Genomic DNA, 25974 nt, shown 5'->3' on the forward strand with positions numbered 1-25974 from the left:
TTATTTAGTTTATAAGACGCATTTATTAGTTTATCTTACTGGATATTAGCCATAACAGATGTATTAGTTAACAGTAGTTTGATAGTCTACGACTCGGCTCAAACTAGGCAAGATCACTACATTATAAATCAGCTAAGTTACCAGCCTAAAATGTTTAATTGGTTAATTGGTTAGATTAATAAACACTTTTAACCAAGTAAGAAGGTGTTCCTGATTTTAAAATTTATATATCATTTTAATACAAATGTTGATAAATACCGTTTTATAAAAGAGGCAGGTTCTTCTAAGATGGCACCTACTATGAAACAAGTTTCGTATTAGCTTCAAGCGGAGAAATTGTGCAACCCGATTCAGGACATTTGCTTTTGTCCAAATGCAACTTTAATCAATTAATTAAAATTTATTAAGTCATATGATCAAACAGCTAAGATTTGTTGACAATGGTCCCACAAAGCACTCATTTCTCCTGCTTGCTCCTCCTAATAACTAATAGAGTCCAACCCTTTGCAGGGCTGGGGCTGACGGAAGTTTAGACCAAAACATCTGGAAGTCATTAGGTTGGTGAACCTGTTTCTCATCCATGCTGGTGGAAAGAGCTTCTGAACATGCTCTTTGAGCCCCCTCCTGTCCTCCACCATCTCCTCAAAAACTCTATTCATATTTTTACATTTTAATTCTTTCAGACGTAGTGAAATAAATCTCCAGAACAATACTACACTGTGGCGATCAATGTTAAGATCAAATCAACATCAAAATCAATGTTGCAAAAATCAAATTACATCTAAGCGTGCGCCATCTGTAAACTCTGGCTCCAAAGGGACTACAGAAGCAGAAATACTTAATATATGGCATTGAAACAGGACAAAAAAAAGACAGAGGTTGTAGGGCTCTTCTTACTCATAGTGAAAGCCTTTCAACGAATCAAGCTCACTCCTGGCATGTTCATACCAGACAATCCAGACAGGATCTGCAGCAACATAAGCTCCAAAGAAGGCTTTCTCAGGTACTCTTCCCATTCTTCTTCTCTTTTTCTGCAAACCTGACTAGTATAGTCTCTTGTAACCATTCATTGTGGATGATCCATGCAGGAATGCACTTTATGATCCTTGCCTTTAGAAGGTATATATAAAAATGGGGAGACACATTAATACCTCATGCACGTGGTTAGGTTTCATAAGATTCAGGCTGATCGTTTTTGCATGTGATTTTTACAGGATAGCACATTGTGGGTGAATAGTAAACGCTACTGCTCGGATGAGGGCTTTCTTGGTGGTGGCGCCTGCCCTGTGGAACGCCCTCCCATCAGATGTCAAGGAGATAAACAACTATCTGGCTTTTAGAAGACATCTGAAGGCAGCCCTGTTTGGGGAGGTTTTTAATGTTTGATGTTTTATCATGTTTTTGAATATTCTGTTGGGAGCCACCCAGAGTGGCTGGGGAAACCCAGCCAGATAGGCGGGGTATGTATAAACAAACATTATTATTATTATTATTATTATTATTATTATTATCTGCCTTTTTAGAGTGGCAGTAAGAAAGGTGCAATGACAATCGGAGCTTCCAGACCAACTGTCTATTAAGCATCCATGCAGAGACGCTCGCACAAAAACTTGTGCTGAAATTATAGGACATTGCCTACTTATTGTGCAATGCACCTTACGTCTGCTTGCTCAGTCCACAAGCTGGCAAGGGGTTAGGATGTGGCAGATTGTCCACCATTTCACTCCCTAGCCCCCTTACCCATTTAGGATTGCACCCAAGGTTGCAATCCTAATTTTCATTGGGGGCTGAGTCCCACTGGACACAGTGGGACTGACTTTGGAATGGGCATGGATCGGATTGGGCAAGAAATAATGTTATTGAAGAATAGTCTTCAAAAGCCACCAGTAGCCCCTAGATGTTGATGATGGAGAATCCTAGCCATCTCCTTCATCTGATTAAAGTTTGCAGTTCAATTACCAAGAATTCATGAGCTAAGGATCCACATGTCTCGTCCCCAAATGTGACACACTCCAACGATTGTCGAGCAAAGTCTTCTGCTGACTTTACGAAGAGATTGGTCTCTACCCAGTTGGTCATTGGAGTAGAGACACCCAAAGGAGTCAAAGCCTAAACCAAGAAACAAACACAACAGCAGCAGCAACCTTTTCACAATCTTGAATGCTTTGTACATTATAGGAGGCTTAAATGACAATTAGTGAAAAAAGTGCATCTCCTAGGATGGACTAAAGGAGAGAAATGGACATGTTTCACATAATTAAGAAGAAAGAATAGAAAATGGCAAAAACATCCAAGGTCTCCCGGTATCTCATCTATGCAGACGATTTAGCTTTAGATTTATTGTAAAAGCAGAGAGATATAAATTACCTGTATGATAATTCCCTTTCCTTTATATTCTGCTTGAAGCACTTTGGAAAACATATATACAAAAGCCTAGACAGACAAAATTAAATACAGGTTAGTGTTTTGCACTTTAATTAATTGCCGAAACATCAAGAATCCCATCCCCACCCCCCAAACACTCTGATTTATCTTTCTTATCACTAGAGATAGAAGGATTTGTTAATTTTGGATATCTCCGTTTCTAATTTTTCCAATCTTAAATCCAGTTTGCTGGATCCATTTCTACAGCAAATTTGTGAATTTTATTTTTTAAAAAATCCTGATGAAAATTCATCAGCATTTTAGTGTGACTTTCTCCTAATAAACACAAGTTTTGCAAGTCATCCTTCCTCATATAGCACAATTTTGTAGTTATTAAATGAATGTATTCATTTATATGCACACTTTTACCTAATATGTGCATTTCTGTAAACATTATTTGGATGGAGAGGTGCATTGCCAAATTCGGATCAATGCAAATTTCAAAGGATACATGGTGTCAAATGCTTGGATTTTGGGTGATTTGTGATATGGAGGGAGAATATAAGCTGCAAAGGAATTTCTGGGTAGTCTGGCCAAACTAGGGCCATTAAGAGAGCCATTGTGGGTCATGACCAGAGACTGGAGTATCTACTCTGGAGGAGGCAAAGGGCTTCTGGGAAGAAGAAAGGGGAAGAAACAAACCAGAAGCTTTCTTATTAGGAATTTTAGGTCCAGAAATACCAAAACAGTTGAAAAAAACTGTTTATGTACGCTATGACAGCTGCGCGGATGTTGCTAGCCCAAAGATGGAAGGAAGTGCCTACAAGAGAAGAACGACTGTCAAAGATGATGGACTATGCCAAAATGGCGAAAATGACCGGGAAGATCAGAGATGAAGAAGATAATAAATTTAATAAAGAATGGGGAAAATTTATAAGTTACTTAAAAGAACATTGTAAACATTGGCCGGATTCTAAAAAACACACCTCCAATGTAACGAGACCTATGGTGAGAACTGAGTTTTAAGGAAGTATGGAGAACATTATAAGATGCAGTTGGAAAAGAATAACCAGGGAAACTATGGAGGGGTGGAGGGGAGTCAAGGAATTTGGAGAATCATACTGTACATGATTATGACTTATTTGTGATGCTAACTGTTAAAACGAAAAATGAATAAAAAATATTTTTTAAAAAAAGAAGAAGAAAGGGTGAAATCCATCTTGGCGAGGGAGAAGGACAGACTGCCTGTGATGCTTTGGGCCATGCTGTAAGATCTGGAACCCCTCCATGCAGACTGAGGGTGTAAATAGGTGAAAAAACCCTATTTCTTAAAGTGCGAGAGTCTCCACTGTGTCTTCTATTCTCCAAAGGGACACAGATCCTGTGCTGGTGCCTGTGACCCTATGTGCTCTGGACACTGCTTGACAGTGGGCTTTTGTAATAATACGTTTTGTTTCCTCTGTAGGTTGATGAGCATGCAGAAGAGAATCTTTTCTCCTTGTGGCACCCTCCTTGTGGAACTCACTTTTCCCTCAGAGATCTAGCAGATCCCCTACCTGATGGCGTCTAGACACCTAGAAAAACAGTTTTATTAGCGCATGCCCACAGTATATGAACAGTGTTTGGGTGTTTATTCTTATCTTAGCTTCTTCTAATGTGCTGCTTGTACTGTCTCTACATCCCGTTGCTCTGAGCTGCCTCAGGTGACCCATTGTTGTTGTTGTTTAGTCATTTAGTTGTGTCTGACTCTTCGTGACCCCATGGACCAGAGCACGCCAGGCACTCCTGTCTTCCACTGCCTCCCGCAGTTTGGTCAAACTCATGCTGGTAGCTTCGAGAACACTGTCCAACCATCTCATCCTCTGTCGTCCCCTTCTCCTTGTGCCCTCAATCTTTCCCAGCATCAGGGTCTTTTCCAGGGAGTCTTCCCTTCTCATGAGGTGGCCAAAGTATTGGAGGCTCAGCTTCAGGATCTGTCCTTCCAGTGAGCACTCAGGGCTGATTTCCTTAAGAATGGAGAGATTTGATCTTCTTGCAGTCCATGGGACTCTCAAGAGTTTGGTCAAACTCATGCTGGTAGCTTCGAGAACACTGTCCAACCATCTCATCCTCTGTCATCCCCTTCTCCTTGTGCCCTCCATCTTTCCCAACATCAGGGTCTTTTCCAGGGAGTCGTCTCTTCTCATGAGGTGAGGTGAATGGATAGGTTGGATCTTCTTGCAGTCCATGGGACTCTCAAGAGTCTCCTCCAGCACCAGAATTCAAAAGCATCAATTCTTCGGCGATCAGCCTTCTTTATGGTCCAGCTCTCACTTCCATACATCACTACTGGGAAAACCATAGTTTTTACTATACAGACCTTTGTCAGCAAGGTGATGTCTCTACTTTTTAAGATGCTGTCTAGGTTTGCCATCGCCTTTCTCTCAAGGAGCAGGGTTTTTTTAATTTCGTGGCTGCTGTCACCATCTGCAGTGATCATGGAGCCCAAGAAGGTAAAATCTCTCACTGCCTCCATTTCTTCCCCTTCTATTTGCCAAGAAGTGATGGGACCAATGGGATGGAAAGGCAGACAGGTAAAAAACCCCCCACATACAGTGGTACCTCGGGTTACAGACGTTTCAGGTTACAGACCCTTCAGGTTACAGAGTCCGCTAACCCAGAAATAGTACCGCGGGTAAAGAACTTTGCTTCAGGATGAGAACAGAAATCGTGTGACCGCGGCAGCGGGAGGTCCCATTAGCTAAAGTGGTACGTCAGGTTAAGAACAGTTTCAGGTTAAGAACAGACCTCCAGAGGGAATTAAGTTCTTAACCCGAGGTACCACTGTATTTACATAAATATACGTGTGTTGGAGTGTGGAGAATTCGGTTTGAGGTGTGTCTCCTTCCTTTCACAGAACTGCAGTTCTCAGTGTCAAAACAATTCATAGGAACTCAGGAAGCTGCAGGGAGACCCTTGCTCTATGTAGCTCAGTACTGTCTACTCTGACTGCCAGCAGCTCTCCAGACAGGGGACATTCCAAGGCCCACGTGAAGATGCTGAAAATCACGCCTGGGACCTTCTGCCTGCAAATCATATGCTTTACCCATGAGTGGCGACCTTGCCTTTGCTTCCAGTAGATCCTACTTCCACTGGAGATAAGGATAGCAGACTGCTGCTGCTGTAATTTCAATTTCCTTCTGGTCCCATAAATCCTAGAACGACACAGAAAATGTCTAAAACAAGCGCAGAATTCTTACCTTAGAGGCAGAATAGACTGCATATAGTGGACAGACAAAGGTGCCTGTGGCGGAAGAGACGTTCAGAATCAGTCCCTTTTTTCTGAAAAACAACATGACATAAAACTTGCAATGTAAACACTCTTTCGTTTTGTAACCTAATGTAAAGAATACCAAGGGCTTCCAATAAAAGGTAAAGGTAAAGGACCCCTGGACGGTTAAGTCCAGTCAAAGGCGACTATGGGGTTGTGGTGCTCATCTCGCTTTCAGGCCGAGGAAGCCGATGTTTGTCCACAGTGATCATGATGTTCTCCAGGGAGACATGGCCCTGGTTGCACCAAGTAACACAACTGGATTCTGGAAGTTAAACCAAAGTTCATTCCAGTTCGAAAGCTTCTTCTTGTGTTTTTCTGTTTGTTTGTTTGTTTGTTTGTTTGTTTGTTTGTTTGTTTGTTTGTTTGTTTTTTAAAATCTTGAACATAAGAAAGAGGTTTACCTTGACACCATCTGTTTCAAAATCATCCGTGTCATCTAAAAATATATATATTCATGAATAACAACAACAACAACAACAACAACAACAACAACAATTTATTTATACCCCACCCATCTGGTTGGGTTTCCCAAACCACTCTGGGTTGCTTGCAACAAAATATAATAATTTATATGAGCCAGAGCATTAACACAGAGTAGACCATCTGGAATGTGCTACATACCAAACTCCACAGCTCAACATTTCATGCAAATCCACCTAATTCACACTTCCTAAAACAATACTTGAGCCAAAACACAGCTATCCTTTTGAATGCAGGCTTCTCTGAATTTTGTGATCCAGTTCCCCAACCAAAAAACTGCATACAAAAATTACTGTATTTTTCGCTCTATAAGACGCACCAGACCACAAGTTTTTGGAGGAAGAAAACAAGAAAAAAAATATTCTGAATCTCAGAAGCCAGAACAGCAAGAGGGATCGCTGCGCAGTAAAAGCAGCAATCCCTCTTGCTGTTCTGGTTCCTGGGATAGCTGCACAGCCTGCATTCGCTCCATAAGACACACACAGATTTCCCCTTACTTTTTAGGAGGGAAAAAGTGAGTCTTATAGAGCAAAAAATACGGTAATATATTTGGGGACAGGGTGTAATTTGTAAGCAATTTTCCCAATATAATTTTTTAAAATGTTATATTTGCTAATCTGTGCCTTTTTATTGACATTTTCCGCGTTAAACACATTTTTAGCACATTTTTTGGTTAGAGAACTGCATCACAAAATTTGGAGAAGTGCCATTTTCAAAGCATAGCTGCATTTCAGTTCATGTATCATTTTGGGAAGTGGAAATCAGGTAGGTTCACATTAAACTGTGAACTGAACAGAATGTTCCTTCATCTTCTTGGCTCAGACAAGGCTTTCTAAGAATGACAAGCATTCCGTTCAAATGTTGCACTTTTGTTCTGGCAAGCACACAACCTACAACATGTATCCATAAAGTGTGAAGCAGCCCACAGCAACCACAATTCAGTTTGGTTCTCAAAAACTCCTCCAGGATCTTCTCAATGAATAAGAAACATAGCTATCACCAACTATCTACATTGTGTGAGAAAAACATCTTTGACCACAGCCGAGATGTCTGTGAAATCTCCCCCCCCCCAAAAAAATCTTTATTTTCCACACTGTGTGGTACATACCTTGGTGACAGAGAAGATGTTGCAGTTGATGAGGTCCTATAGGGAATAAAAAGTGGATTACATGAGAGGCTGACTGATCTGGTGGAGAGAAAGAGTTCCAGAAAGTTCAATTGCACATAATGTCTTAAACGGGAATGGAGAGCATTTGGCGCTGCAAGCGTTGTTGAATTTCATCTCCCGTATTCTCCTACCATTGGCCATCTGGCTGGGGCAGGACAGGGGTTGAAGTTCAACAACATCTGTAGGGCCACAGGAAAAAAAGGAAACATTTAAGGATGAATAAAGGTTGTCTGTGCCCAAACATGCCTTTTAATATAATGTGGTAGGAAAATAATGAATTTGTTTGCATGGGGCCACCCCACCAATAGGGATGAGGTGCCCTGCCCCAAATAACAGGCTTTGGGAGACCATTAAATGGGCCACAAAGTGTCAGATATAGCTTATTTATTTTAAAAAAAAAACCCACTACTCTCTCTGTGCGTGGGGTGTGTGTATTTTCTACCTTGGATATCAAGATGTTGTGGGCCATTTTTCCATCTGCAGAACCATCTTTTGAGCTATGCACTATCAAGAGCAGGATGATTGTTGTACTGTGCAACATCAGCTGCCCAGAGTGGCTGGGGAAAGCCAACCAGATGGGCAAGGTATAAACAATAAATTGTTATTGTTGTCAGCATCGCCCTGAGCCAGTGTCACCAACTGGACTCATGCACTTCAACCCCGACTGGGCTAGGCGAGCTGGGTAGCACTTCCAGAGACCACCTTTTGCACAAGAACAGGTCAAAGTGCTGTGGACTCACAGCTTAGAGTTGTGAGCACCGGATTCACTTCCACAATACAGTCGTCGCACAGCAGAGTATAGCAGAGTCTAGCAGTGTATACACGACTCGGAGAGCAGCTCTGTAGAATATCTCCTTTTATTCTATAACTACAACTATAATACAAAACTATATACAGAGCTAAATAGGTCTAAGCATAAATGAATGCTGCACTGAGTGTCTGCAGCTGCTCTTAGCAGCAACCTTATCTCTACACACGATCTCTAACACTCAGTCTCTCTCTCTCTCCGACACACTGACTGACTGACTGACTTGGTGCTGGAGCTGAATAAGTAGAAAGCAGAACACTGCTCCTCCTCTCTGGAGAATCAGCAGACTCGTCAGGAGATTCTTGGATATGGGAGGGGTGAAATCTCCTCAACTGTTGTTGTTGTTGTTAGATGCACAGTGAAGATGCACTTGATTTATTCCCCAGTGATTAGGGTCAGCGGCGGAGCAAGCCAATTGTGGTGTAGTGGTTAAGAGCGGTAGACTCATAATCTGGTGAACCAGGTTCGATTCCCCGCTCCTCCACATGCAGCTGCTGGGTGACCTTGGACTGGTCACACTTCTTTGAAGTCTCTCAGCCTCACTCACCTCACAGAGTGTTTGTTGTGGGGGAGGAAGGGAAAGGAGAATGTTAGCCGCTTTGAGACTCCTTCGGGTAGTGATAAGGCGGGATATCAAATACAAACTCTTTAAATTGGGTGCCTGGGATGGCACACATGCCCTGGGCCCTGGGCAGGGGCAGCCACCTGTGGGGCGGGGTGAGCCGGGGCAGGACGTCCCACGGGGCCTCCGGAGTCTGTCTGCCTTCTCCCACTCAGCCGCCCTACAGCTAAGGGGGAGGCGGTGGGCGGACCATTTGGGCAGCATGGAGCCTGCGGGCGCCCAAGCCACCGCATCACTCCCAGGAGAGGTGCATGGCTCGGGTGCCCTGCAGGCCCCGTGGTGAGTGCCGCCCGTCATTTTGTCACCCCCGTGGTGACACCCGGGATGGCCCGCCCCTACCGCACCCCCTTCGTCCGCCCCTGATTAGGGTGGCCATGTGTCCCACTTTGAGTGTTGACCAGTACACATCTGGTTTAAAGCGAAGGAATAATCAGGTCGCACAGGCACGGCTGAAACAGGAGACAGCTCAACTCTCCCTGTTTTACTGCGTGCAAAACTGCATGGCCACTACATCCTCCCCTTGCTAAAGGTACTGCAATCTATGCAGAAAAGATATAAATCTGGCTAGTAAATATAAGGCAGGGCACTGTCTGCTAGATCAGAACAGCTATTTGCTGGGACCAGTGAGATTTATAATATAGCCCTATTCATGTTTGTTCAGAAGCAAGTCCCATAGTTTTCATTGAGACTTACTCCCTGTAGGTGTACATAGGATGGCAGCCTCAATTTTGCTTTCTCTGTTCAGGCTATCATAAAGTTGGGCATTAGAGTTTAATTCTACTGCATTTCCCCATTCCCTTCCCTTGTGCTTGCAGGTTTTTTTCCTGTGGATTCTGCGGAGACTTTATCATTTCTGCACTATGGTCTTCGGGGAAATAAAGGAAGGTTTAAGGACTTTGGCTAAAAATAGCTGGTCCAATAACTCTGTGGAAATGTCTTATTTTAGGGGGAGTCCATGTGGTGCCCTTCAAATGTTGCTGGACCACAATTCCCATCATCCCTGTTCATTGGCCCTTCAGGCTGGGGCTGATGGAAATTTGCATCTAAGAACACCTGGAAGAACTTGTGATACTGGCTACACTTGCTCTGTTCAGATCAAATGTAACTTGATCGAAATTAATTCAATGAACAATAAATGTTGTTGTTGTTTAGTCGTTTAGTCTTCGTGACCCCATGGACCAGAGCACGCCTGGCACTCCTGTCTTCCACTGCCTCCCGCAGTTTGGTCAAACTCATGTTCGTAGCTTCAAGAACATTGTCCAACCATCTCATCCTCTGTCGTCCCCTTCTCCTTATGCCCTCCATCTTTCCCAACATCAGGATCTTTTCCAGGGAGTCTTCTCTTCTCCTGAGGTGGCCAAAGTATCGGAGCCTCAGCTTCAAGATCTGTCCTTCCAGTGAGCACTCAGGGCTGATTTCCTTCAGAATGGATAGGTTTGATCTTCTTGCAGTCCATGGGACTCTCAAGAGTCTCCTCTAGCACCAGAATTCAAAAGCATCAATTCTTCGGCGATCAGCCTTCTTTATGGTCCAGCTCTCACTTCCATACATCACTACCCTTGCCTACTATCACTACCCTCATGGATCACTGCCTTGCCATGGCGAAGGGGCTTGAATAACTCAGAGAAACTATGAGCTATGCCATGCAGGGCCACCCAAGGTGGACATGTCATAGTGGAGAGTTTTGACCAAATGTGATCCACCTGGAGCAGGAACTGGCAAGCCACTCCAGTATCTGTGCCAAGAAACTAATTTCTCTGTTCCATATGAAAGGAAAGTGTGGGCCTTCTGAGCAGTTGCTTTCAAGAGCACAAACATAGAAAAATCCTTACCCCGTCATTCTCTGGTCCATTAAGAAAACGGGTTGGAGAGGGGCCAGGAAGCATCCCAACGTTGTTAACTAATAAACAGAAACACAGTGAGTCACACAACTAGCTGGCACAACTACCTAGACCAGTTGCTGCTGGTTTAACCTGGTGCCTTCCAGAAGTTTGGGACTAAAGGACCCCTGGACGGTTAAGTCTAGGCAAAGGCAACTATGGGGTTGTAGCGCTCATCTTGCTTTTCAGGCTGAGGGAGCAGGTGTTTGTCCACAGACAGCTTTCTGAGTCATGTGGCCAGCAGGACTAAACTGCTTCTGGTGCAATGGGACACCGTGATGGAAGCCAGAACGCATGGAAGCGTTGTTTACCTTCCCGCCACAGCGGTATCTATTTAGCCACTTGTGTTGCTGTGCTTTTGAACTGCTAGGTTGGCAGGAGCTGGGACGGAGCAATGGGAACTCACCCCACCGTGCGGATTTGAACCGCCGACCTTCCAATCGGCAAGCCCAAGAGGCTCAGCGGTGGCGCTGTGTTTTGGACTACATCTACCTGGGACTGATAGGAGTTGTAGTCCAAAGCATCTGGAAGGCACCATTAGTAAAAGTTGCCTTAAACTGAGCTACTGTGAAGGCATGGCATCTGTTGAACTCATTCAGAAGATAATAGGCCTTTTAAACATAATACAAAATTGACCCCAGATCAGCCACTTGTAGGTCTGATGAGGACCAGTTTGACACTATATAATTTCAATAACTATGAGAGAAGAGTTTGGTTTGTTTTATTTACTTATTTGTTGCCTTTATCCCACCTTCCTCCCCTTCCAAAGGAGCTCAATGTGTTCCTGGTGTTCCTCCCTTTCCATTTTATCCTCACAATAACCATGAGAGGAAAGTTAGGCTGAGAAGCGGTGACTGACCCAAGGTCACCCAGTGAGCTTCAAGATGGCTGAGTGGGGATTAGGAACCCTGGTCTCCCAGGTCCTAGTCCAACAATTTAACCCAGGCATAGGCAAACTCTGGCCTCCAGATGTTTGGGACTACAATCCCCATCATCCCTGACCACTGGTCCTGTTAGCTAAGGATGATGGGAATTGTAGTCTCAAACATCTGGAGGGCCAGAGTTTGCCTATGCCTGATCGAACCACTACACCACACTGCCTCACTGCAACCCAAAAGGAACTCTTGAAAAGCGCTATTGGAAACTTTACCCAAAATTCCAATTTCTAATCCTTGAAGACCATCTTCAATGTCATTGTACACGTTCCTTCTGGTAAAGTCAGCTTGTATAATTTTCACTTTTCTCCCTGTGGACTGTTCTGCATTGGGGCGAGGGGGAGAAAGAGAGTCATTTTTGTGCTCTTTAAGAATTTCCTTGGCTACTGCTAAGACAGCAATGCATTTAGGCAATATGCTAGGTCAATGTCCCCTTCTCCCAAGACCTCTTGAATATTGTTGGGGTTCTCAGCAGACTACGTAACTTACTTATTTTGTTCTATAAAGCAAAACACATACATAAGTCATGTTTTAACAACTCTTTTCCTTAAGCACAGGCAGAACCACCAAAACTAGTGCTGTATTATGACAATCACAGGCCCTAGGCCGGGATATTGACAAGGGATTCTTTAACTGGGGATTTTGGTCACGACTGGACCTAATGGTCAGGGGTCCCTTTACCTTTACTAGTTGATTAATAAAATGAATTTTACAGGGCACTTTTAAGCCTGTTTATACAGCAAAATGTCCCACTGAATTCAAAGGCACGTCCTCCGGCACACTTAGGAAGTCTGCTTCGGGTTACAACCTAAGGCATAAAGATATCAAGTGATAACTTTTTCACATATTAAATACTTACCAATTTCAGAGGCTACCTTCTGCATTTTTGTTAGTGTTCTGCTAATCAAAACAATATTTAATCCACGTCTGGCGAGCTATGGAAGCAAGTCGTAAATATATTAGTATTTCAGGAATGATTGGGCTGCACTGATATGGCAGAAGCTACCCAGATGCTTGTTGAATTTGTCCTAATATCCGCAACTGCAGAGGATACACAAATGCAGATGAAAGGAAGCAATTGCTTTCCAGTTGTGGAATGCAGGTCAGAGTGAACTGGGAAATTCTGACTCCTAGTGGCAAAAGTATTGAAATGCTAATAAAGGGTGAGATTATGAGCACCATTCAAGGTGCTCATTAACTGCCTCTATTTCCTGGTGGGATTCAATCACATACTGGCAAATTCAGGTTGAACAATTATAGTGGACTGGGAAGTTTCATGTAACTAAAAGATGAAACTTTTTGCAATAAGGGAAATGATGGGGACCTGAACAGGAAGACGCAGAACACTTGCTCTGATGCAATGGCTTCTAATCTTCCCACAAACAAATCAGGTGAATGCTTTAAATAGCCAACACCATCTAATCTTCCTGCAAACAAATCAGGATAAATGCACAATAATCAGGTCATAGGGAAGTTCCCTAACTCTCTTCTTTACATTCTCTAACCTTCCGCCTCCCCCGGGGTATAAGAACTGGGAACCAAATAAGACAAGACTGGGGTGGGTGTGAGAAGTACAAGATATCACTCTTAAAATATTTGAAATAGTGTTACATAGCAGAGGACAAAGACTTATTCTCTGCTGTTCCAGAGAGCAGAACTAGATCAAATAAGTTTAAATTACAGGAGGGTGGGTTTTAGTTGAATATTAGGAGTAAATGAATGCAGGTCAATTATGGGACCATTTGTTTATTTGGAAATAATACCACAGGAAGTGGTGTTCAATAAAAAAACACACACATTCAAATTCAAAACAACGCATAAGCAATTGAATATACCAATAAAAAAACACCACAATAGGCAGATGAAGATGATGGACTATATGGAACTTGCCGAACTGACTGGGAGACTCCGAGACCAGAGAGAAGAGACGGTGGAAGAAGACTGGAAGAGGTTTAAGGAATATTTGAAAAAATATGTTAATATTTAAATCTTTGAATAGCTTTGGAAGTGGATATAGGCTGTAGGGTTAGAAGCAGAAGAAAGTGTATTTTAAAATAGTATTATTTGTGATAAAATGTGAAGTTATTTTAAGTTTGATTAAAAAAAAAGATAGTTAGAAACTATGATATATGTAAACTGGTAAAGATGAAGTAAAATGAAAATCAGATAGGTGGGACTTGGGGAAACCCACTTAACGATGTTTAGAAAAATAAGGATATGACAAGAATTTGTTTGTATAGAGTGTTTTTTTTGTGTGTTCTTTATTTGTGTTATAAAATGAATAAAAAAAATTGGGGGGGGGGGGACAAAATAAAAACAACCTATCTCAATTATAGCAGTCAGGAATCATTCAACTGGTATCAGGCCAAAGGAAGTTTGAGTAAATAAGTTGCATTTTTAACAGCCAGCAGAAGCTCACCACAGTTGGTGCACAATGTGTCTGGGTGGAGAAACAAGACCCTGGAAGTCTTCAAGCAGAGGCTGGACAGCATCTCTTTGGGATGCTTTGGTTCCAACACTTCTTGCATCCGACAGCAGGATAGACTAAGTGATCCACAAGGCCTCCACCCCAAACTCTATGATTCTCTGATGTGTCCACACAGGGGCGAAGAAAGGAGAACCGGAACCCGGGGCGGGGTGTCGGGGCGGGGCAAACTGCCCACCGGCGCATGCATGCGCGCCGTGCATATAGCGCATGCGCACATGCCGCTACTAGCACGTGTGGCAATCACACAGCGTCCCCGGACATTTCACCGTCTATTCATCCCTGTGTCACCACTTTATTTCTCGCTGCCACCACCCAGGCCCTACCTGGTAAAATACTGAGTCCAGTCAGGGTTAAATTGGAACATAAACTTCGGTTTATTTATTGCAGTTTAACAAGCGTGTGGTTTCATAAATGGTATCGGTCACTTACAATCATGGGGTGCCTATCCAGTCCTATAACTTCCGCTACCTGCTCTCACTCACTAAACCACCTCTCAGATATTTACTTGTCTTCCTAGCTCCTAAATGTTCCTGACTCAGCTTATTTCGCTACACTAACTCAACCTACCCACAGACTCTGTCCCAATCCACTCCCACTCCAACCAACCACCCAACTCCCAACAAACTCTTCCTCTCTGCTCCTCCCAGAGCTGGTTTTATAGTCCCTCTGACTCCACCCCCTGGGTTCTGATTGGGTAACCTGTTTAACTATTTCACCTCCAGCACTCTCATATGTTAACGTCACACCACGCATGCCGCTACGTATCGTGCATGCACGCACACAGTACGCACGGTGGTGGGATCCTCTGCTCGCGGCAGCAGCGGCGGAAGAGGGATCCCACCGCCATCCATACAGGGCAGGCATGCACGGTATGTAGCGGCATGGATACCGCCGCCGTCCATATGACGAATGTGTGCAGCCCGCGTGAGTGGTACGTACAGCACACGTGCATGTGCCACTGGGCAGTTTGTTGGTGGCGCCGCTCGAGCGCTGTATGGACGGCAGCGGAGGGTGCAGCCACGAACGGAGGATCCTTCACATGGGGCTGTGGCGGTGCAATGGCGGCAGCTTGTGCTGCTGCGCCCGGGGGCGGTGGGATGAGCCCCCCATGGTGTGCCTTCTTGTCACCCCCCCCTCAGAGATGGCACCATAGCTGTCAAGCGTCCCTTATTTGAAGGGACAGTCCCTTATTCCAGCGTCATGTCCCGCTGCTGTCCCTTATTGATGGATGTCCCTTAAATGATGTCCCTTAAATTTCAAAGGAAGCAGCTCCTCTCCCTCCCTCCCTGCCGGCCAGGGAGGAGGGAGGCTCCAACTGTGTTGCTTGGCTGTGTTGCTCACCCAATAAGAAGTCTAAGAACGACTGGGGGGTGGAGCTTGCATGCCTTGTGTGTGGCTAGTTAATGCAAGCTGAGGGGTTTTTTGAATGCTGGACAGCATTTTGTTGCACGTGCTGCTGCAAACTTTGCAGTGCAAAGCCAGGCCGGGGAGCCATCTTAAGTTGAGGCTGCATAGGCCTTGTGGTGCCTGTGATTCAGATTCTATTCAGTTGAACCTCTGGTTACAAAGTTGGTTGGACAGTGTTCTCGAAGCTACCAGCATGTGTTTGACCAGACTGCAGGAGGACAGGAAGACTGGAGTGCCTGGAACAGGTGAGGCTGCAGGTCCCTTATTTTGGCTGCTGGTCCCTTATTTTCAAGGCTGCTGGTCCCTTATTTTCAAATCTGTAAGTTGACAACTATGGATGGCACCCGGGGTGGACCGCCCCCCAACCCCTTCCTCCGCCACTGTGTCCACATCAGTCTGACCCTTATGTTTCCCTCCCCTTATGGTTTTGATCTATGGGCTACTATTAAAATTAGGCTGCATTTTAAATTATATTTTAACCTGTATTTTAAATTGGTTTATTTTTATTTTTAATTTTTAATTGTAATTTTACTAGTGTTAGCCAGCCTGAGCCCAGCTCTGGCCTGGGAGGGCAGAGTATAAATAAAAATTTATTATTATTATTTATTATAGAAGCTTCTCTTTTCCTGCCTCTTCAATACATCAGTGTTATGCAGAAGGCAATCCCCTTGCCCCAAAGACTGTTGGTTCCATGTTGCAGGAGCTTTGGGATAACATTTTCCCCAATTTCCTTTGTGAGTCACCATGGGGAGGCTGCAAAGAATGACTTTCTGTAGCAGAGAATCCCTGACCTGGCATGTAGCACTCTTTGCAACTGCCGCTAGGAAAATTAGAGCAAATTATATAGCCAAGATAGCCACCAACTGTAAAGGAGATGAATTTATTTGACCCTATCTACATCAAGCTATATTCTATCTTTATCACCAAACTCTGAATATAATTGCACATTGTACTAATTAATATTATTTTTTAATATATTAGTGGCCATGTGACGATTTTAGCCTATAAATTTTATTGTTTAATGTCTTAACCTGTATATTAAGGTACTTTTATAGCTCTGTTTACAGTAGGTAATGTCTTGATTATATAAGTGTTTTAAGTTTTTTGTATTAATCCAGCATATTTTAATTGTTGAATGATTCTTGTGTACATTGTGGCAGCCTTTGGCTATGTGCAATAAAACTGACTGACTGACTGACTGTGAGAAACATGTATGCAAAGCCCTATGAATAGTCCAAAACATGACATAAATGCAAAGAGATTCTGTACATATTTATCATACCTCAAAGGAATAGGCTTTTCCAATCCCGTCGCCAGATCCTGTGATCACTAAATGATGAGACAATAAAGACAGTATGTGATTTTTAGCTGGCTTGTTCTTTCTTGCATTTCAAACACTGTGGTTCCACGTGATTTTATTTTTTTCCCATCCCAGTCTCATTGATGGAGAAATGCAGAGACGGCACCCCTTGAGATATTGCTGGGCAATAGCTCCCATCATCTCTGACCATCGGTTTGGATGTTGGTCGGTTTCAATTATATAAAATAGCACAACTCCTAAACGACCTATATGCTGGGATTTGTTTGCTTTTTAAGCAGGGTGGAATCTAGACACATATAAAAAATGTTGTGAAAATGCTTTTTTTAAAAAAAAAAGTTTTGAAAAATATATTAATTTTGCCATAGCTCACCATCACCATCTAGTGTCACATTTGTATAATGCATTTTTTCAACACACTTATTTGCAGCCATACAGCCGTACCATATGGAACTCAAGGGAAGCAAGTTCCCTTACCTTTTTAATTTTAATTGTTTAATTGTTTAATTTTAATTGTTATTTTTGGTCTGGTGGGGCTGTAACGGATATACAGTGGTACCTCGGGTTAAGTACTTAATTCGTTCCGGAGGTCCGTTCTTAACCTGAAACTGTTCTTAACCTGAAGCACCACTTTAGCTAATGGGGCCTCCTGCTGCTGCCACGCCACCGGAGCACAATTTCTGTTCTCATCCTGAAGCAAAGTTCTTAACCTGAAGCACTATTTCTGGGTTAGCGGAGTCTGTAACCTGAAGTGTATGTAACCCGAGGTACCACTGTACCTCGATGCCTGAGCCAAAAATTCCCTGTATCTGTAATCAATAAAGTTGTGGCCATTTCTAATCCAGATCACTGTCTGGGTGTGTGTGTGTGTGGCAGCACTGTGACTGGGTCCACAACAAACAAACAAACATTTTGGCGAGTTCCTCCCTTTTTTTCCAGAAGAAAAGCACTGCATATGTATGTGTACAAGCTACTCAACTCCTCACATGAACAGAAGACAGACTTCTAAATATTGGTTCTACTGGAAAGAGTTTAGGGCAGCACTATATATTTTGGAGGTCACTATATATTTTGGAGGTCACTATATATTTTGGAGGTCCCAAGTCGCAAGGTGGTTAGATTGGTCTCAACTAGGGCCAGGGCCTTTTCAGTACTGGCCCCCACTTGGTGGAACGCTCTGTCACAAGAGACTAGGGCCCTGCGGGACTTGACATCTTTCCACAGGGCCTGCAAGACAGAGCTGTTCCACCTGGCCTTTGGTTTGGACTCAGTCTGACCCTTATGTTTCCCTTCCCTTATGGTTTTGGTTTGCTACTTTTAAAATGAGGCTGCATTTTAAATTGCATTTTAACCTGTATTTTAAATTTGTCCCCCCCCCCCCATTATGTTTTTACTTTAATTTTACTGGTGTTAGCCGCCCTGAGCCCAGCTCTGGCCAGGGAGGGTATAAATAAATGTTGTTGTTGTTGTTGTTGTTGTTGTTATTGAAATGGTAAGTAGTATGACTAGAAAACTTGTGAGTTTGAAACTAAATTGGGAAACAGACTTTAATTATGATACGTATTGAGAACAGAATGTGGACCAATAGACTAATAACCGCAGGTGTTCACTTCATCAAATCTGGCCCTCTTTGAAAAAAGTTTGGGCACCCCTGGAAGTTTTTGAAGAAATCTCTAAAATTATTAAGGAACCTATTCAATTCACCCCACAACTGGTACTCCTTTCTTTATTTGAGGAGGGTAATCATGACACAAAAGCAAAATAAATAATAAAAATACCACTTCTCTTATTAGCAGCAGCATGTCTCTCAATTGTACAAAAATGGAAAACTTTGTCTAACCTCTGTGTTTCTTCTTGGTTGAAAAATGTTTGGAATATTGCTCTTCTGCAAAATATTCCATGGCATGTGAGAGCTTTGTTGGACGTTTGGAATGTGTGATTCTCATTTTTTCAAAACCCCTGGGGACAAAATTATTTATCTGGTGTTTCTTGGCACCCTTGACAAAAGCTGTGCAACATGTCCATGACCTCTTTTTCTTTTTCTTATATTGTTATATTTTGTGTTTTACTTTTGGGGACTCTTTACTTTTTGTTTCTTTGAAAAATCACTGAAAATTATTGTTTTTAACTACTTTTACTCAGAGTAGATGTATTGAAATTAACGAACACGACTAAGTTAGGTCCATCCATTTCTTTGGTTTTGCTCTGCCTAAAGGTTTACAAAGCATCCATTATCTTAGCATCCAAGCCCATGGGTTTGTTTTTATTTTAAATTATCAGTTTGTAGTCACATCACTGAGTAGGAGATATGTCTATTCACTCATAAAAAATGATAATGCCCGGAGAACTTAGGTTTGTAAATCGTATTAAGATGATGTGGGCTAGGAAGCAGCCACAGGCAAACCAGTCATTGCCACAGGCAAAAGTAATTCTCATTGCTGTCTTGAATGTGTCTGTTCCAAAACAAGTTCCACTGAGTTAACTGGAGCTTACTTCCAGATAAATTTGTGTAGGACTGCAGCCTGAATTTCTTTGTATTTCAAAAAGATTGAAGTTGCATATTAATGTTTCTCAATTACATAACTCCATTAAAAAAACATTTCAAGGGTGCATGTGTCAATATTATAATATGTTTTTTGTGTTGAATATATGCTATATGGAAATTTATGGACCTAATAGGTATCTAAAGCCATTTGCACATAACAAAATACGTATTTTATCAAAGTAATTGTTGAACTAAAATACAATTAAGAAATACAGTGGTACCTCTGGCTGCGAACAGGATCCGTTCCGGAGCCCTGTTCGCATCCTGAAGCGAAGGCAACCCACGTTTGCATGTGCCTGGGTTGCGATTCGCCTCTTCCGCGCATGCGCGTGATGTCATTTTGAGCGTCTGCGCATGTGTGAGTGACAAAACCTGGAAGTAACGCATTCCGTTACTTCTGGGTCACCGCTGAGCACAACCCGAAAACGCTCAACCCGAAGCTACTTCAACCCGACATATGTCTGTATATTAATAGTGAAAGAATTATTGAGTTATTCTTAAAATGATTGGTGGCTCATTCCTTACATCATAGGAGCCTATACAACACAAAACACTGTTGCTGTATGTAGATTTTATTTTATTTGTATATTATCTTATATTTTGGAAATGTACATCCAGTTTTTTTTTTCCTTTAAATTTTTTTGGGGCCCCCAAGAGACTGGGGCCCTAAGCTATAGCTTGTTTAGCTTATACAGTGGAACCTCGGGTTACAAACAAGTCGGGTTACAAACACTTCGGGTTACAGACTCCGCTAACCTGGATGTACAGTGGTGCCCCGCAAGACGAATGCCTCGCAAGACGAAAAACTCGCTAGACGAAAGAGTTTTCCGTCTTTTGAGGTGCTTCGCAAGACAAATTTCCCTATGGGCTTGCTTCGCAAGACGAAAACGTCTTGCGAGTCTTGCGAGTTTTTTCCCTCCCCCCCCTTTTTCTAAGCCGCTAAGTCGCTAATAGCCGCTAAGCCGCTAAGCCGCTAATAGGGGTGCTTTGCAAGACGAAAAAACCGCAAGACGAAGAGACTCGCGGAACGAATTAATTTCGTCTTGCGAGGCACCACTGTAGTACCTCAGGTTAAGAACTTTACCTCAGGATGAGAACAGAAATTGCACGCCAGTAGCGCTGCGGCAGTGGGAGGCTCCACTAGCTAAAGTGGTACCTCAGGTTAAGAACGGTTTCAGGTTAAGAACGGACCTCCGTAACAAATTAAGTTCGTAAACAAGGGTACCCCTGTACGTAAATCCGGCACTGTCCATGAACCTTCAAAGATTGAGAGCTAGTGTCATGGTTAGAGGACTGGATTAGGTCCATCTAGATTCTAGCTCAATACTTCCCCACTCTGACTGGCATCAACTCTCCAGGATTGCAGACAAGAGTCTTTCCTAGCCCCGTTTGGTGATGCCACAAGCTGGGACCTTTTGTGTTGCAAAGCTGGTGCCCACAGAGTTGCTCCCCTGCTCCCATCCCAACACATCCGTTCACATTTCCCCAGAAATAAAAATATGAGGAAAAGTTGCTTTACCTGCCCATTCTCCCATGGAGCGGAAAAAAGACTCAGGCACAGTACTCCATACAAGCGGAGAGAAATATTTCAAAAGTCGAACGCATTTCACCAGGAAAATGAGACAAGTGATGGCCCCGAGGCAAGAGAGAAACTGCTGCAGGAATTCACCCATGATGAACCGATGCTGTGGGGCTCAGACAAGATACTGCCACTGTCTCTCTTCTGGTGCACTGCTACTTTTCCCTCTGGTAAAAGGAAGAAGAAGCCTGTCTAATCATAAACGTGTGAGTCATGTGAATTTTTTTTTTACCCATAGAGATCATAGAATAACTTTCTTGGCCCAGATATGTAAACTACCCAAACAAAAACATTATTTTTTTTTTGCATGGAGAGATGCTCATTCTCAGGGCACATTGTGGTCAGGGTCAGGCCAGCTGGTTTGCAGGATGATGTTGCCTTTGGCTCTCTGCTGTCTGTCGCCGAGATAAAAGATGTCCCGGAACATAACCCCCCTATGGATACAATATGCCTACTCCTATTTAAGATACTCACATACAGCTACCGAAATCACAGTCGTCTGTTATTCCAGACCTGGAATAAATCTCATTTCCAGCATCTGGGCTTTTTTCTCTGGGTGCCAGTGGTGTGCTCTCCTAGTTTTGTGACAGGACCACTTAGCTAGCTCTTGAATGAGCAGCGCAATTTTGTACACTCTTAGTTGGCTCTGCCCTTGAATCCGGTCTGGAAGCCGAAACTAGTAAACAATGTAGCAGCCAGATTTCTCACAGGAGCAGGTCATTGGCAAGATGTTATTCTACAGTGGCAACCAATCTGCTATCAGGCCAGGGGCCTGTGTTAATTCACAATGACTTAAATAACTTGCACCCAAGGTTATTTAAGAACCACCTCATTCCTTACATTCTGTCTCAGTCACTGAAATCTTCTGAGCGGGGACTGTTTGTGGTCTCACATGCCCCTGAAGTCTGGCTGGCCTTTACTTCTTTTTTCTTCTTTTTTTAATAAATTTTATTAACGGGCCAATCAAATCAAATTAAAGCACATCACATAAATTCCAAATTACAAAGCCGAATTTTAAATTTTGTTGGGGGGACCCATATTTCAAGATCTGAAGGGGGATTCTGATCATCTTCTTGCTACTGCGTTAATGTCCAAATCAATCCAAATCAGTCCAAACAGAGTTCATAATTCTATCCAGTCTTATCTTGCTGTTTCCACATCACATCCTGTTCATATATTTTCTCTTTTTTCTTTATGATCTCTTCTGATAGTCTCCTTAAGCCGATAAACACCAATAATAATCCTGTGTGAATTTTCCGTTCTTCCAATTCTCAAATCAAGATGGTTTCCATATATCATCTTCTTCATAGATAACATCGCTCTTTCCATCATTGATCTCGTAAAACTGTCGCTCTTAAGTCCTACTGAGGAGTTTAATCCACAATATATAAACAGCTTTGTTTCTCTCTTTCTCCTCCCAGACTCAAGACCTCTGACAGAGCTTCCCAATATGGCGACGGCATTTTTAACTGCGTCATTCCAAAGCTCTTATACATTCCACGCTCTTCTTAAAATATGCTTTGGTTCGAAAGTTTATCTCCACACAGCCTTAAATCGGCCTTTACTTCACTTCACTTCACTGCCTGGTGGAGGGGCTGAACCCCTAGTATGGCAGGCTGTGCCTTATGGTACTCCTTGCTAATAGAAGTTCAGCAAGAGTCATACCTTTCTCTTTATACATGTCTTCTAAAAACTATATTTATTAGGCAGGTTTTCTGAATCTCTGTTTCTTTGCCAACCCTCTCTCACTGATGTCTCTGATTTTCATTTTGTAATAGGGTGCTTTTAGCCTTATAGGAAAGTGCAGTGCATAAAATTTTAAAATAAATGCTCAAATGTAAATCTCACTAATTTCAGTGGGGCTACTTCTCAGCCTTTTGCTGTCGTTCAACTGTGTGATGGTCTGTTTTGCCTTTAAGCAAAAAAGTGAGGGTGGTGCTGTGGTCTAAACCACTGAGCCTCTTGGGCTTGCTGACTGGAAGGTCGGCAGTTCGAAAGCATGTAAGTGCAAGTAGATAAATAGGTACCACTGCAGTGGGAAGGTAAACGGTGTTTCCGTGCACTCTAGCTTCCATTATGGTGTCCCATTGCGCCAGAAGCAGTTTAGTCATGCTGGCCACATGACCCGGAAAGCTGTCTGAGGACAAACGCTGGCTCCCTTGGCCTGAAAGCAAGATGTGGGCCGCAGCCCACAGTCGCCTTTGACTGGACTTTAGCTTTAGCTTTGCCTTTAGGACAAAGGACTCATTACATGAAGGCACAAGGATTCATCACCAACCCTGGTGGCTGAGACCACCCAGGATCCAGAATGACCATCACAAGCCAGTTATTATGCAACCCCCTGAGGCTCCCATATGGACCTCCTGCCAGCATTAGAAACAGCAGAACAGCAACCAGTTCCTTGAGAAAGAAAAACTATAGCACAGAGCAGAGGGTGGAGGCACAAGACACTTTCTTTGACCATTGCTGACTGCTGGAAAAACCTGCTTTATCTCAAGGCACCTTGAAAGCATGTGCATAATGTGGGCTGAATCATGCATGTTTTTAGTGCTTACTACCACCAATCACCTGCTTGAGGGTGTGTGTGTGGGAAATGGCAACTGATCTAACACTCTACGCTAGAGTTTTCCAAACTGTGTGTTGTGACACACAAGTGTGTTGGCTGCAGGGTGTAGGTGTGTTGCGCGAATGCTCCCCACGCTCTTCCCGGGGCGGGAAAGGGGTTAGTTTAACCTCTGGTTTGTCAGTAAAACTGAATTATTGTGTTGCGAAATGATGCATGTCTGCAAAGTGTGTCGCCAACATGAAAAGTTTAGAAAGCTCTGCTCTGCGACCTACTCCCATACCCTGATCAGCAGTGCTAGGCCTTGTCAGTTGCAGCCCAAGCTCCTGAATCGAGCATTCAACCTGGGGATTCTCAAGTGCAAAGCTCCATTTCCCACTCTTACTAGGTCAGGGTAAATAGATTTTGGGGGTAAGTCACTTTTGATGATACTGGCACAAGATTAAGGGTCAAGCTTCCTCTCACTGCATTGCAGCCCCAATCCAATTCCATCCTTTTCTTTGGGTGCTCATGAGGTGCAGTGAGGCTGTTGTCTCAGGTGGGAGTCTGGAAAGGTGTTGATTGCAAATGAGACTGCTCATGGTAGACTTAGAATCATAGAACAGAGTTGGACCTCAAGGGTCATTTAGTCCAACACCTGAACGTGCCCACAGGCTCATAAAACTCATAAAAACACAAGGGAAAAGGGACAAGGAGGGGAGAGGCCAGGGCAGGGATCAAACTTAAGTACCAGCTTTTAAACAGTTATTTTTATAATGAACAGTTGGAATTAGGAGGTACCTAATTTCTTCTACTGAGGCAGACAAATAATATTTTATTATTGTCAACATATGCATTCTTATGTATACAGTGTTACATACTCGGGTTACATACGCTTCAGGTTACATACACTTCAGGTTACAGACTCCGCTAAACCAGAAATAGTGCTTCAGGTTGAGAACTTTGCTTCAGGATGAGAACAGAAATCGTGCTCCGGCGGCACGGTGGCAGCAGGAGGCCCCATTAGCTAAAGTGGTGCTTCAGGTTAAGAACCGTTTCAGGTTAAGAACGGACCTCTGGAACGAATTAAGTACTTAACCTGAGGTACCACTGTACTTTACCCTGTTATGGCTGGAGAACCGTATTGCAAAATTCAGAGAGGATCACATTTCAAAGGATGGCTGTTTGGGTTCTCATATTGCTTCTGCAAAAATGCAGATTTGCATAGCTGTCAACGTTTCCCTTTTTTAAAGGGAAATTCCCTTATTCTGAATAGGATTCCTCGCAAGAAAAGGGAAAAGTTGACAGCTATGGATTTGGTTGGTTTGCCTTTAAATGTGAACTGAATCGAATTTACCCCCCCCCCAATGATACTTGATCTGCTTAGTAAAATCCAGCACCCATTTTTCACTCACCCAGGGTTGTGCTTCCACTGGGAAATCAAGGCACAATGGAGTCTGATGATATGGTTTATTCACACATACAGTACCTGTGATTCTATGATATACACCTGAGTTTTTGGAGAGTTCTGCCCACTTCCTGCTCCTTCCTGTGTTGTAAAAAGGCACCCTCTCTTCCCGCGGTAACATCGTGGCCCCTGTTACCCTGGCAGCTTCTCCCTCTGTGCCTGGCACAACCTTCGACCTGGTTGAGGACTTCCATCGAGGGGCTGGCTATCAGCACCATAATTTCGACCCACCGTCACCAGGATGGCCTCATGAGGAGGTTAGTTGGCATTGCTCTCAGCCAAGTCCAGGAATCTGTGAGTTTGCTCAAATTCCCCGAAGGCAGAAGACATTATGGGGAGTCTGACTGGCCTGCCAAATTAATTACAATACGAAATGTAGCTCGACTTACATGCCACGCACTCAGCAGTGGGCCACAGTACACAGCGCACTTGCTAGCAGCTCAGAGGAAGCTACAGGTCAACAAACTCTCACCCGTCACATTCCCTCACCCGTCCTTTCTTCAGTTGGAGGCAAAAGGTGCCAGGGAAACCTGTCACACCCATATCCGATAAGCAGCAGCCTATCGTGTAAGAGGAGGGGAACATTGAAGTTTAACTTTTATAGGCTAAGGTTCAAAGGGTGCTGCATTTTTATGCATCTATCAAGAACGTGGAAACGAGAGGAATTTGAAAGTGCCCTTCTCAAACAAAAATGCCCCTTGCTTCTTCCATAGACTTAATTTGAAACGAAGGGAGAGGTCTTTTAAAGGGTGCAAAATGCGTCTGAGTCTTTGGCCTGCCTAACTAGATTCTAGTCGTAAGCTTTATCCACAAGAACTGTTTCAAGCTCATGCTCAGCAGCACCCCAAGAATTCTGGGAAATGTAGTCTGTTAGGGGTGCTGGGAATGGTAGCTCCGGGGGAGGGGTAAACTACAGTTCCCAGGATTCTTCGGGGGGGAGGGGTTACTTTAAATGTGCTTGAGAGGTATGGTGTTCACAGCCATAGACTGCATTTGAAATACCACGTGTTGCTAATACTTTCAGAAAATAAACCCTCCCATCCACAGTGAGAAAGGG

General features: G+C 43.4%; 1 protein-coding gene and 1 long non-coding RNA gene across 5 annotated transcripts in view; one reads left to right on the top strand and one right to left on the bottom strand.

The window, feature by feature from the left end:
* Positions 1-25436, bottom strand: HSD17B3 (hydroxysteroid 17-beta dehydrogenase 3). Of its 4 annotated transcripts, none has more exons than XM_081881084.1 (12): positions 25307-25436; positions 20848-21074; positions 16748-16794; positions 12430-12505; positions 11786-11893; positions 10588-10655; positions 7266-7301; positions 6079-6113; positions 5604-5685; positions 2368-2433; positions 1960-2109; positions 1-1110 (listed from the first exon to the last, which is right to left on the bottom strand). In XM_081881084.1, the coding sequence occupies exons 2-12, from the start codon at positions 20999-21001 to the stop codon at positions 1000-1002; spliced, it is 933 nt and encodes a 310-aa protein (XP_081737210.1). In that variant the 5' UTR covers positions 21002-21074; positions 25307-25436; the 3' UTR covers positions 1-999. The 4 variants fall into 4 exon arrangements, with proteins under 4 accessions (XP_081737210.1, XP_081737211.1, XP_081737209.1 ...); XM_081881085.1 differs by lacking the exon at positions 25307-25436 and adding an exon at positions 24960-25089; XM_081881083.1 differs by lacking the exon at positions 25307-25436 and adding an exon at positions 21382-21512.
* The window catches only part of LOC309352547, an 18605-nt gene continuing 17717 nt past the window's right edge, over positions 25087-25974 (top strand). The window contains exon 1 of the long non-coding RNA XR_014161359.1: positions 25087-25215. This is a non-coding gene — a long non-coding RNA (uncharacterized lncRNA). The remainder of the gene's footprint in view (positions 25216-25974) is intronic.

This window comes from Podarcis erhardii (genome assembly GCF_964252035.2).
Source record: "Podarcis erhardii genome assembly, chromosome: 11".
NCBI lineage: Eukaryota > Metazoa > Chordata > Lepidosauria > Squamata > Lacertidae > Podarcis > Podarcis erhardii.